Consider the following 13,394-nt stretch of genomic DNA (forward strand, 5'->3'; position numbering starts at 1 on the left):
ATGTGATCAAATTGCTGGCAACCAGTCGAGAGCTTCGACTCTTGAAATGTGTTGCATAAAATTGATCACTGTCTTATTGTAGTTAAATGCTATAATATTACTATTATTTGAAGAGTAACATGTGCAATGTTATGTCCTAAAATGAGAAACATTAAAGTTTCATTTATAACAAAGAGTAGCATGTAATATAATTGGATTACAGTTAAAATATTGATGACTTGACTTATGTCGTAATAAACTTTTGCAGGTATACCCGTTTGGGTGGGACGCAAATTATATGCCCGGTATGAGCAAACAAACAAACATAAACGCAACTTGGCCATTGCAGGTGGGGTCACTGCATCGGTAAGTACATTTAAAGACATTCTTACAGAACTGTACAGGGAGAACGAATAATGCTGTTCCAGAAAATATTTACAGTAAAATGAATGTGGGATTGACCCTTATTAATGGCAGTCACAGAAGATGGTGGAAATGCCTGTCACTGATGTTGTGCAGTGCAGTTTCACCTGCAGACTTTGCTGGAGGTTTTGCCAAAACACTTCCAGTCTTAAACGCTTGCACAAACAGTTCCACACATGTTTTCTATGAATTGTGCTTCCCACAACAATCGACAATGAACATGTGCTGTTATGTTGTGAGTACATTTTGTGTTTCATTCAACTGGTCACTACACTTATCAGCTCCTCTCACACTGACTCAAATGTAATGACACAGGAAACTGCTTGGAACACAGCTTATGGGGGCTGTACATGTGCATATAGGTGACAGCATCCGATTAGTGCATCAAAATTGTGATTTACAGCATTTTCTGTGATGGGCAATTCTCCTGTTCAATAACAAGGGTCAATTCCATGTCAGTCTTACAATTTTTTTTTTTCATGCCAGTTTTATTTTGTCCACCCTGTAGTTAATGTATATAATTATGTTCTTTCGTTATATTCCTGTTACAAGGGTGTTGAACCTAACATACTAGACTAGTATTTTAAACTATGCGCTCCAATGTACATTGCTCCATTTAACTGTATATAGCTACAGCTTCAGCCAGTGATAAGCTACGTCATTACTATTAAATGATGACAGTAATACTCTAAAATACATTTCATTTTATCTCATTTCCTCTTAAATCACTTGTTACAAAAATGTAATGATATGTATATGATACATAGATTTCCTTACCCTTTTTAAAGAATTTATAATTGGAAAGAAAACATATATTTAGAGAAATGCAATAGGTGTCATGATTGGGCTTGAATCTTAGTCTAGGAGATACAATACCAGTCTATACCACCCTTGGCATGATCATTCTGAAATCCACACTTAATATGTTGGGCAGCATGTTCATAGAACTAGTTTGTTTGTTTCTTGACTGATCCACTCTCGAATAGCACATGGGTGAAATGAATGCCTAAATCTTTCTGTAAGAAACGCGTACTTAACATTATTTACTCGAAACATTGTATTCTCAACACACTTAATATTTCTTTTTAACCTGAAAACACTTAATTCTCAATGCATTTACTTAACATTATTGTTTCACCTAAAACATCGTTTTCTCATTGCACAGTTGTCGATCTTCTTCTTTGTCTTCTTGTTGCTGAACTGCAGTACCTCCTTGTGCTTGGAGTATGTTGTACTAATCACGGGATACTGGAAATATCCATTTTAAGCTTGAGAGAATGTCTCTTAGCTTGTCTCCTTTAATAGGAAGAGGCAACAGATTCTAGGCAACCATTTTATGTATCACTAAACATTAATGTTGGGGTGGGACTTTATAGCTCAGCAGAAAATAAGAGTTGAACACAATTTTTAATAATGAGTTTGCTTTGAGCAGTTACTGCTTGTGGTTGGTAAAACAGCTGTTTCAGTGTAGAGAAGCTGTAGAAACACTCTAGAGTCATACAAGTTACCTTGAATGGCTTCTTTCACTGTGATGTTCTTAGATCAGGTCCATAAACACTTTGATAATGTGAGGTGAAATTTTTCTCCACCTGAACAAAGTCTCTGTCATTAGGTAGCTTGTTGTGTCCAGCCTGAGGAAAAGTGTTTTCTATGTATCTGTAACGACCAGACTTTCAACGGGCATAGCCAAAACACCACTAAGGTCCAGTTCTTGTTTTGTCCACCACAGTTGTCAGAAAATGCACTCAACTTTTCACCTTTGATGTCATTCTTTTCTAAATACATCTTTAAACAGCTTGCTATTTTGCCTGGTACCCTTTTAGCTGTTGCTTCATCCCTGAGAAAAAAATGTCCTTGGCTATCTGCACGAGAATGGACACTAAAATTATAGCACCATATTTTATGCTTATAAAACATCGGCCTAGTAGTCTGTTTAGGTGTGGGTAGTGTGTGTTGCAAATTGAATGTGATCACATGAACATTTTTGTCTTGTTTTGCTACTTTCATTGCTTCACATATTGCAGATTGCCCTGTCTCTGCTTTTCGAATGTGGAATTTCCTGCTTTATTCACAATGAATGTATTTCAGTGTAGTTTTTACATTTCTCAGCATGCTTGATTGCTGCGTAAATTGAATCACACTGTTGACAGTTGTCAGTTTTAGGGCTCTTGAAACTTACATTGAATTCCTCGGTAAATATTCATTGAAATTTGTCTGTAGAAACAGACCTTGTGCTGATTGATATTCATCAATATACTTGTCATAACAGAGCTGCATGGAATATTCCATGCTTAATTACTCTCGCAATGAATCTTTTTGAGTTTAGCGACTCCTATACTTGGGAAGTTCGTCAGTAAATGCTTTCACATCGTTGATACCATCCTTTGAATATTTTCTAGGATGACTGGTGTACTTACATCTGCCATCAGAAGTAGGTGAAATGGCACCATTTTTCAATCGTTTCACGATATGCTCCACACACCCTCTATTTTTCTGAAGTCCATGTATGTTAAGAAATGCAATTTTGCAAACAATGATGTACTTTCCAGCAGTTATCACTGTATATAGGATTGTTTGACTGTCTAGGTATCTCATGTTTAGTCTTCTTTCAGATAACTGTTTTTGATCACAACCAACCTTGTAGGTAAGCATTTTGAGTATCATAGCGATTCATTTTCCAGAAATTTCTGTATATTGTTTGTTTTTCTACTTCGTTGCTAAGCTGTAGACATTTTTTAGGACATTTGTATGGTGGGCCTATCCTTTTTTTCTTCATAAACAGTAGCCTTGCCTCTGTACTTTGTGTAATGCTTTCCTCCTTCCTGTTTTTCTTCATCTGTTCTTCCACACTGCCACATTTTAGCCTCTTTCATCCTTTCCGTATGCACTGTTGATCAATAACATGTTTAGTGTCTGCTTCATCATTGTCACTACTGCATGTGTCTTTGGAGGGACATCTACCACCAAGAAGCCTCTGAACCTACAAAAAAATGAAAGTTGTAAATTAACATTCTGCACAATTCTAAGAATAATGAAACACCTAAAACTATACATCCACTGTAGTTTTCATTATGTGACATATAAATTGACATTCTCCCACACACCTTCTCTAGGGAAAAAATCTTGAAAAAGATAAGCATGTGGAATATAGAAACTCCAGAACAACATCCATAACTTAATACCGATTGCTGTTAGAAGGCTAGGCATGAACATATCACTACATTTACAGATACAATAGAGGGAAACATTCCACGTGGGAAAAATACATATCTAAAAACACAGATGATGTGACTTACCGAATGAAAGTGCTGGCAGGTCGATAGACACACAAACATACACACAAAATTCAAGCTTTCGCAACAAAATGTTGCCTCATCAGGAAAGAGGGAAGGAGAGGGAAAGATGAAAGGATGTGGGTTTTATGGGAGAGGGTAAGGAGTCATTCCAATCCCAGGAGCGGAAAGACTTACCTTAGGGGGAAAAAAGGAAAAAAGGACAGGTATACACTCGCGCGCGCGCACACACACACACATATCCATCTGCACATACACAGACACAAGCAGACATTTGTAAAGGCAAAGAGTTTGGGCAGAGATGTCAGTCGGGCGGAAGTAAAGAGGCAAAGATGTTGTTGAAAGACAGGTGAGGTATGAGCGGCGGCAAATTGCAATTAGCGGAGATTGAGCCCTGGCGGATAACGAGAAGAGAGGATATACTGAAGGGCAAGTTCCCATCTCCGGAGTTCGGATAGGTTGGTGTTAGTGGGAAGTATCCAGATAACCTGGACGGTGTAACACTGTGCCAAGATGTGCTGGCCGTGCACCAAGGCATGTTTAGCCACAGGGTGATCCTCATTACCAACAAACACTGTCTGCCTGTGTCCATTCATGCGAATGGACAGTTTGTTGCTGGTCATTCCCACATAGAAAGCTTCACAGTGTAGGCAGGTCAGTTGGTAAATCACGTGGGTGCTTTCACACGTGGCTCTGCCTTTGATCGTGTACACCTTCCGGGTTACAGGACTGGAGTAGGTGGTGGTGGGAGGGTGCATGGGACAGGTTTTACATCGGGGGCGGTTACAAGGGTAGGAACCAGAGGGTAGGGAAGGTGATTTGGGGATTTCATAGGGATGAACTAAGAGGTTACACAGGTTAGGTGGACGGCGGAAAGACACCCTTGGTGGAGTGGGGAGGATTTCATGAAGGATGGATCTCATTTCAGGGCAGGATTTGAGGAAGTCGTATCCCTGCTGGAGAGCCACATTCAGAGTCTGATCCAGTCCCGGAAAGTATCCTGTCACAAGTGGGGCACTTTTGGGGTTCTTCTGTGCGAGGTTCTGGGTTTGAGGAGATGAGGAAGTGGCTCTGGTTAATTGCTTCTGTACCAGGTCGGGAGGGTAGTTGCGGGATGCGAAAGCTGTTTTCAGGTTGTTGGTGTAATGGTCCAGGGATTCCGGACTGGAGCAGATTCGTTTGCCACGAAGACCTAGGCTGTAGGGAAGGGACCGTTTGATGTGGAATGGGTGGCAGCTGTCATAATGGAGGTACTGTTGCTTGTTGGTGGGTTTGATGTGGACGGACGTGTGAAGCTGGCCATTGGACAGGTGGAGGTCAACGTCAAGGAAAGTGGCATGGGATTTTGAGTAGGACCAGGTGAATCTGATGGAACCAAAGGAGTTGAGGTTGGAGAGGAAATTCTGGAGTTCTTCTTCACTGTGAGTCCAGATCATGAAGATGTCATCAATAAATCTGTACCAAACCTTGGGTTGGCAGGCCTGGGTAACCAAGAAGGCTTCCTCTAAGCGACCCATGAATAGGTTGGCGTACGAGGGGGCCATCCTGGTGCCCATGGCTGTTCCCTTTAATTGTTGGTATGTCTGGCCTTCGAAAGTGAAGAAGTTGTGGGTCAGGATGAAGCTGGCTAAGGTAATGAGGAAAGAGGTTTTTGGTACGGTGGCAGATAATCGGCGTGAAAGGAATGGGATTACCTTTGCAAACTTTGTATGTAGTGTTATCTGAAAGCTGACTTAGCCAGCTTCATCCTGACCCACAACTTCTTCACTTTCGAAGGCATGACATACCAACAATTAAAGGGAACAGCCATGGGCACCAGGATGGCCCCCTCGTACGCCAACCTATTCATGGGTCGCTTAGAGGAAGCCTTCTTGGTTACCCAGGCCTGCCAACCCAAGGTTTGGTACAGATTTATTGATGACATCTTCATGATCTGGACTCGCAGTGAAGAAGAACTCCAGAATTTCCTCTCCAACCTCAACTCCTTTGGTTCCATCAGATTCACCTGGTCCTACTCAAAATCCCATGCCACTTTCCTTGACGTTGACCTCCGCCTATCCAATGGCCAGCTTCACACATCCGTCCACATCAAACCCACCAACAAGCAACAGTACCTCCATTATGACAGCTGCCACCCATTCCACATCAAACGGTCCCTTCCCTACAGCCTAGGTCTTCGTGGCAAACGAATCTGCTCCAGTCCGGAATCCTTGAACCATTACACCAACAACCTGAAAAAGCTTTCGCATCCCGTAACTACCCTCCCGACCTGGTACAGAAGCAAATAACCAGAGCCACTTCCTCATCTCCTCAATCCCAGAACCTCGCACAGAAGAACCCCAAAAGTGCCCCACTTGTGACAGGATACTTTCCGGGACTGGATCAGACTCTGAATGTGGCTCTCCAGCAGGGATACGACTTCCTCAAATCCTGCCCTGAAATGAGGTCCATCCTTCATGAAATCCTCCCCATTCCACCAAGAGTGTCTTTCCTCCACCCACCTAACCTTCATAACCTCTTGGTTCATCCCTATGAAATCCCCAAACCACCTTCCCTACCCTCTGGCTCCTACCCTTGTAACCGCCCCCGATGTAAAACCTGTCCCATGCACCCTCCCACCACCACCTACTCCAGTCCTGTAACCCGGAAGGTGTACACGATCAAAGGCAGAGCCACGTGTGAAAGCACCCACGTGATTTACCAACTGACCTGCCTACACTGTGAAGCTTTCTATGTGGGAATGACCAGCAACAAACTGTCCATTCGCATGAATGGACACAGGCAGACATTGTTTGTTGGTAATGAGGATCACCCTATGGCTAAACATGCCTTGGTGCACGGCCAGCACATCTTGGCACAGTGTTACACCGTCCAGGTTATCTGGATACTTCCCACTAACACCAACCTATCCGAACTCCGGAGATGGGAACTTGCCCTTCAGTATATCCTCTCTTCTCGTTATCCGCCAGGCCTCAATCTCTGCTAATTGCAATTTGCCGCCGCTCATTCCTCACCTGTCTTTCAACAACATCTTTGCCTCTTTACTTCCGCCCGACTGACATCTCTGCCCAAACTCTTTGCCTTTACAAATGTCTGCTTGTGTCTGTGTATGTGCAGATGGATATGTGTGTGTGTGTGTGTGTGTGTGTGTGTGTGTGTGTGCGCGCGCGAGTGTATACCTTTCCTTTTTTCCCCCTAAGGTAAGTCTTTCCGCTCCTGGGATTGGAATGACTCCGTACCCTCTCCCTTAAAACCCACATCCTTTCGTCTTTCCCTCTCCTTCCCCTCTTTCCTGATGAGGCAGCATTTTGTTGTGGAAGCTTGTATTTTGTGTGTATGTTTGTGTTTGTTTGTGTGTCTATCGACCTGCCAGCACTTTTGTTCAGTAAGTCACATACATTTACAGATACAGTAATAATTCATAGAAAACTAATGTGGATTAGTTACTATGGCAAGTAAGTAGTGTTAAGGATAGCTCTTAACATTATTGACATAACATTGTCAAGTAAATTCCTGTAAATAATGTTATGGGATGCAACTTAACACTGTTTAATTGCAGAAATAAATATTCATATTTACCTAATTATCAACAACTTGGGAGGTGCTTTCATCTTCAGGAACATATTCTGGTTCTTTATCAGAGTCACAAGTATCCAGGTCATCTCCACACACATTCAAAAACTCACTGAAAAGCTTGTTTTTCACATGAACATTCGACACTTCACTCTCACTTGCCGCAATGTTTTAGGTGCTTACCATTGTTTACTTGCACGTGAATAGAAAAAGCTGCCAACTGCGAAAATCTAAACATTGACAAAGTGGTGCCATCTATTGGTTTTTCGTGAAACTTTTACTAGTATGAATGAAACATGCCATCTCTGACATTTTACAATTAATAAGAGTGCTATTCAGAAAGAAGGGAATGTTTCCCTCTCGTGCTGCTCGGCATGCACCAATCGCATATATTTTGGTATGTGCGTGCTCGACAACTCAGTCGGCATCCATCTGTGACAGCGGGAATGTCTCTGCGCATCTGGTTTTTTCGATATTCGAATTTGAAATGTGCGCTGCAGTCGAAAATCCCGCCAGTTGTTAGGTGTGGTCTGTGGTATGGTTTTTGTTGGCAAAAATCCTAAAACCTATAGAAATTTATCATGAACTGTGTGAAGTGTACAGAAACAATGTAATGAGTGAATGTTCCATCTGGAAATGGTGCATTCGGTTTAAAAATGGCCGAACCAATGTTCATGATGAATAGAAGAGTGGATGCATGAGCATTGTGACTGATGATCTTGTCAGTAAAGTTGATGAAACAATTAGTGAAAACCGTCGCTTCCCAATTACGGAGCTTGTGCTTTCTTTTCCACAAGTTTCACAGACTTTTTTGTTTGAAATTTTCACTAAAAAGCTATGCTACCACAAATTTTGTGCATGATGGGTGCCCAAAATGCTTACAGAGCACCATAAAGAAAACGAATGGCGGCAACATTGGGGGCGTACCACAAACATGGTGATTCATTACTGGATCGAATTGTAACCGGTGACGAGACTTGGGTGAAACACGTCAATTGCAATACTAAATTACAGTCCATCGAGAGGGGGACACAAGGTCTTCCCAAAAACCAAGAAAATGTTTGCAAACCTTGTCAGCAAGGATGTTGATGGCGACAGTGTTGTGGGAGACGCAAGGTGTGCTTCGTATTGATTTTCTCGAACGTGGAACAACCACAAATTCTGCCCGTTACTGTCAAACTTTGCACAGCCTTAGAAGAGCAGTTCAAAACAAACATTGAGGAAAGCTGACATCCAAAATTTGGTTTTTGCACGACAATGCCCGACTTCACACAGCAATCTGCACTAAAGAACTCCTTAATTCGTTCAAATGGGAAATTTTCCCTCATCTGCCCTACAGCCCCAGTCTTGCACCAAGCGACTTCCACTAGCTTCCCAAGATGAAGAACTGGCTCGCAACGCAGCGCTTTGATGACGATGCGGAACTCCATGCAGGCGTGACTCACTGGCTGAAGTCTCAGGTGGCAGAATTTTACGACGAAGGTCTTTCAAAGCTTGTCCACTACTATGAGAAGTGCCTCAATGTGTTTGGTGACTATGGAAAAGTAGTGTCATCGTTCATCGTTCTTTCAGATGAATATAATAAAATTTGTGTTTTTTAATGCCAAAACGTTCCCTACCTTCTGAATAGCCCTCATATCTCGGTTTCTCACAGACTGCCCCTTACCATTGTTTACTGCTGAGCCCCTCAAATGTCAGTCCTGCTGGTAAGATTAAGGCAGAGCTCACCATCTGATTACACGGATAGAGAGGACTGGGCGATTTTTTAGGTTAAAGGGTCTCTGACAAGTACTAACATGAGTACAATCTCTAAAGGAGAAAGCCAAAATTATAATTAAACATTGTTGTACATCTACAGGAAGGATCCAGAGCTCCAAGCTCTCGTAGAAAGGACTGAAGCAGAAATCGTTACAAGCACTGAAAGCTGGCTGAAACTGGAGAAAAGTTCAGCTAAACTTCACAAAGACTTAATGCTGCCCATTTGGTGGTTAACACATTTGTAGCTGTTAAACGTACAGGGTGTTCCATTTATCTGAAGACCACATTACTGTGCGAGTGCGCACAGGTTGCCCAAACTCTTACAGGAATCGCCAAAGCGTGCGCGAGTAATGAGTGAATGGGCAAATGTGTATAAGGTACGTTACATATGTAGAATTGTGGACAGTTGGGAATGTGAGTCTCACGGGAAGCGTGCAAGGGATAAGACCCTGCAGTCGCACTATTCATCTGTGTCCTCGGTGGCTCAGATGGATAGAGCGTCTGCCATGTATGTAGGAGATCCCAGGTTCGAGTCCCGGTCGGGGCACACATTTTCAGCTGTCCACATCGAGGATGTCAACAACACCTGTCGGCAGCTTAGGGTTTCAGTTAGTCATCATTTATTTACTGTTAAACTGGTGATGTTTGTTTCACTGTTGAAATAACACTGTCTGAAAAGGTTTGTAGTGCAGCATTTGCAGGAAGACATAGGACCCATTCAACTGGTTTGTGTAGCTGGCAAACAAAATGCCATGTTTGTGGTCATCAGTTAAATGGAGCACCCTGTTCTCTTAACAGCTACAAATGTGCTGCCACGAAATGAGTGGTATTAAGTCCTTGGTGAAGTCTAGCTGAACTTGCCTCCAGTTTCAGCCAGCTTTCAGTGCTTACAACGATTTCTGCTTCAGTCCTTTCTATGAGAGCTTGGAGCTCTGGATCTTTCCCGGTAGTTGTGTAACAATGTTTAATTATAGTACTAATGTTTCCAAGGTTTGCTGTCATTCTGATGTAGGCTTGCTCCTTTACAGATTGTATTTATGTACTTCAGAGAGACCCTTTAATCTAAAAAAAACTACCCAGTCTGGTCCACACTGTCCCCTCTATACATGTAGCCAGATGGTAAGCTCTGCCTTAATCTTACAAGCAAGACTGACTGTTTTATTTATCACTTTAGATAGCTGCCCCAAACCATGGAGAATATCTTCTGATCCACTGTGACATATAGTGTTGGTACTGAACTGAGCTTCTGCCTGCAATTGGTTGCAAGCTGTGCTGCACATAGTAAGCTGGGTTGACTCTCCCCAGGTATGCAAACAGAATGAACATTAGAATTCTTTCCCTCGTTGGCAACCATACGCCTAAGGGGCTCCATCATGCACCTATCAATGGAGTCCCCAACCACCAATAACCCCAGCTTGCTTTAGTAAATGCCCAGACCTTGCAAGCTGAGAGGCTTCCTCAAAAAGAGGGCTCAAGATATTTTGGACACAGACAGTGTCTGAAACTTGTTTACCAGATCAGTCAGGGAGGACTTTAGATTGGTCTCCCAGGAAGTTCCTCTGTCTGCCACACCTCAAAACCTACCACCATATGACCATGGGCCAACTACAGCACCACAGAAGTGGAATGATAGGGGGACACTTGAGAATTGCTAGACAGCTCTTGGATCCCCACATCTGCTCCCCCCCCCCCCCCTCCCTCCTTTCCTCTCTCTCTCTCACACACACACACACACACACACACACACACACACACACACACACACGTTGCGTGACAAAACCCATCACAACTTGCAGATGCGAGAGAAGGGTTTCCCAAGTCAGCTTGCTTCGGACCACAGTATTTGTGAAGTGTGGCAGTGAGTTTTACTCCTAGTTTTTTTGCTATAGTGTTTTAGCCACATCAAAAGGATTTGTAAATTACTTAAATGAGTAATGGGAAATGGTCCTAAACATGCTGCTCGCAATTTGTAGTCTTCTACTCCCTATTTCAGCTCACCATTGCTGAAACATAAATTTTCTAGCCACTAGTTCGGGGGAGTGAGGAAGTAACAATGAAAAATTCGTACATAATTGGCAAGTAGCCTGTACTTGGGGCTTGTTTTTCATGCACACCAAGGTATGTTGGAACACAAAGAGAATTATCATCTTTTACCACAGATGATACAGCTTTTTGTTTATCTTGCATTTTTAAATCTGTCTGTACCTGAAAAAGAAAAGTTTGCTCATTACACTAAGTACTCACTTTTTCCCAAACTAACATAAACATTGAGGTGGGGTTCATTATTAGCCCACTTTCAATTAACTTTGGGAAATAAGGGGAGTAACTATCATTGGTTGTTTTACTGCCATCAGCTGTAACCATACTAGGAAGATGGGAGGAGTCATTAGGGCTGGTGTGCACCTTGCCATCATTTTGTAATTGAGAGCTAATGAGTAGACACGACAGATTTTCCCCCAGTATAACACCACCATACCTTTCTAGGGTCAAAATTACACAAATATGAAGCGAGTTCAGACTGAATGTGTCAATGACTTGACTTATTCATTTTAAAATTTCACAGTTGAAGTAAGTTTATTGTGTTCAAATACTGATAAAAACATTCTTCTTTATTCATTACGATGCTATTCTGTTTTATACATACACTGACACTGACATTCATTCCAAACTTTGTACTTTACAATCAGTTAAGCGCAATACTATTTTTGTACGTTAATACTTGGCACAATGGCATCATTAATGAAATACCAATTTCGCGGTGTACTTCATAATATCTTACTTTCAAATTCTTGTTACGTCTTCTTACATCATCATTGGTAAATTCTTTCTCAATACAATGGCTCATTTGCTTTGTATGGTGTTTTTAAGGAAGTTACGTAATGTAAGAGTATGAGTAACTTCTGTAAGTCGGTTGTCTCCATTCTGGCATTATTCGAAAAACTAATTTATTTACTCACTAATACTATTTGTCATCAATAGTTAGGTTGCATGGTTAAGCTCTTGTCCAGCAGTTGTAATTATTACATACAAACGTTGTCACCCTATAGTTGCAAGTCTCTTTTCATTCCTATCTACATCAATTTGTTTTTTGCCTTTTGTTATACTTCAGTGGTACATGTTTTAGCTACTTTTCTCCAAGAAGTGAGGGAATCAAACACTACTTCTCTTCACTAAATCTCAACTATGATCCAATATTTACACAGTGGACCTCAGTTAACAAGCACCTCCCACAAGCGCAGTTCGCATAATGAGGAAAAGAAATTGTAAGAAAAAAGGACTCGCTTAATGAGTTATGTTTTGCATAAGGAGTGATGACTATGTAGTGTGACATCAGTAGCTGTTCCTACACAACGGGAAAACATTCAACAATATTAACACCTTTCATTGTCGGCAGCGGCATATTAACAATGTCTTTAGTACATATGCAGTCTGTGTTTAGCTCTCTTTCTTCTACCATTTTAGTACAGCTTGTGATCACACATTTTTCTAAACTTGTGTTCACACGGTGTTCTTTTGTTTGCAAATTTTAATAACCTTTGTAGAATGTCCCCGAAGTTAAAGCCACAATAAGACAATCATAAGAGAAAGGTGATGACTTTAGAAATGAAACGTAAAATCATTGAAAAACGCGAGTGTGGAGTGAGTGTTGCTGATTTAATACACACATACAATCGGTCTACTTGAACTATTTGCACTATCCTCAAGAACAAGGACTAGATTAAGGAGATAGATGCTTCAAAGAGAGTGACACGTGTATCTAAAAACACAGTTTCGTATTCTGGATGATGTTGAAAGCAATAAATGAAAAGCAATTGCAGGGTGGCACCACTAAGAAAAACACCATTTGTGCATTTGTGAGAAGTCGAGAATGATTTTGCTTCTGACCTCATTAAGAAGACACCAGGATCATCAGCGGCAGAATAAGTGTTTAAGGGAAGCTGTGGGTAGTTCGAGAAGTTTGAGAAGAACCGACATCCACAGCATTTTGAGGCGGTGAAACAGCTAGCATAGAGCTTCATCAATAACTTAAATATGTTCGTAGATTCTGAGGATTATCTACCGCAACTGGTTTTTAGTTGTGGTGAGGTGGGTCTATTCTGGAAAAAGATGCCGAAGTGTACCTTTGTAACAGCAGAGGAGTATGCATTACCTGCTCACAAACCAATGAAATACCTTCTTGCACTGCTATTCTGGGCCAGTGCAAGTGGACATTTGAAAATTAAACTGCTGCTTGTTTACCATTTAGAAACTCCACAGCCTTCAAGATGTGTAAAGGCCAGAAGAGCTGGTTAAATGTGATGTGGAGGTCCAACAACAAGGCTTCAGTGACACGTTATCTTTCTTGGGGTTGGATCAGTGGAGTGTTTG

The 13,394-nt window shown here is 41.8% G+C and overlaps 1 protein-coding gene across 5 annotated transcripts in view; it reads left to right on the top strand.

The window, feature by feature from the left end:
- LOC126252329 (E3 ubiquitin-protein ligase RNF19A-like) overlaps positions 1-13,394 on the top strand; it is a 419,730-nt gene that overhangs the window by 335,156 nt on the left and 71,180 nt on the right. For all 5 annotated transcript variants that reach the window (XM_049953219.1, XM_049953250.1, XM_049953235.1 and 2 more), the window contains one exon: positions 248-345. In XM_049953219.1, the coding sequence (XP_049809176.1) occupies positions 248-345 (98 nt within the window). The remainder of the gene's footprint in view (positions 1-247; positions 346-13,394) is intronic.

The sequence above is a fragment of the Schistocerca nitens genome, chromosome 1 (assembly GCF_023898315.1).
Source record: "Schistocerca nitens isolate TAMUIC-IGC-003100 chromosome 1, iqSchNite1.1, whole genome shotgun sequence".
Taxonomy (NCBI): Eukaryota; Metazoa; Arthropoda; class Insecta; order Orthoptera; family Acrididae; genus Schistocerca; species Schistocerca nitens.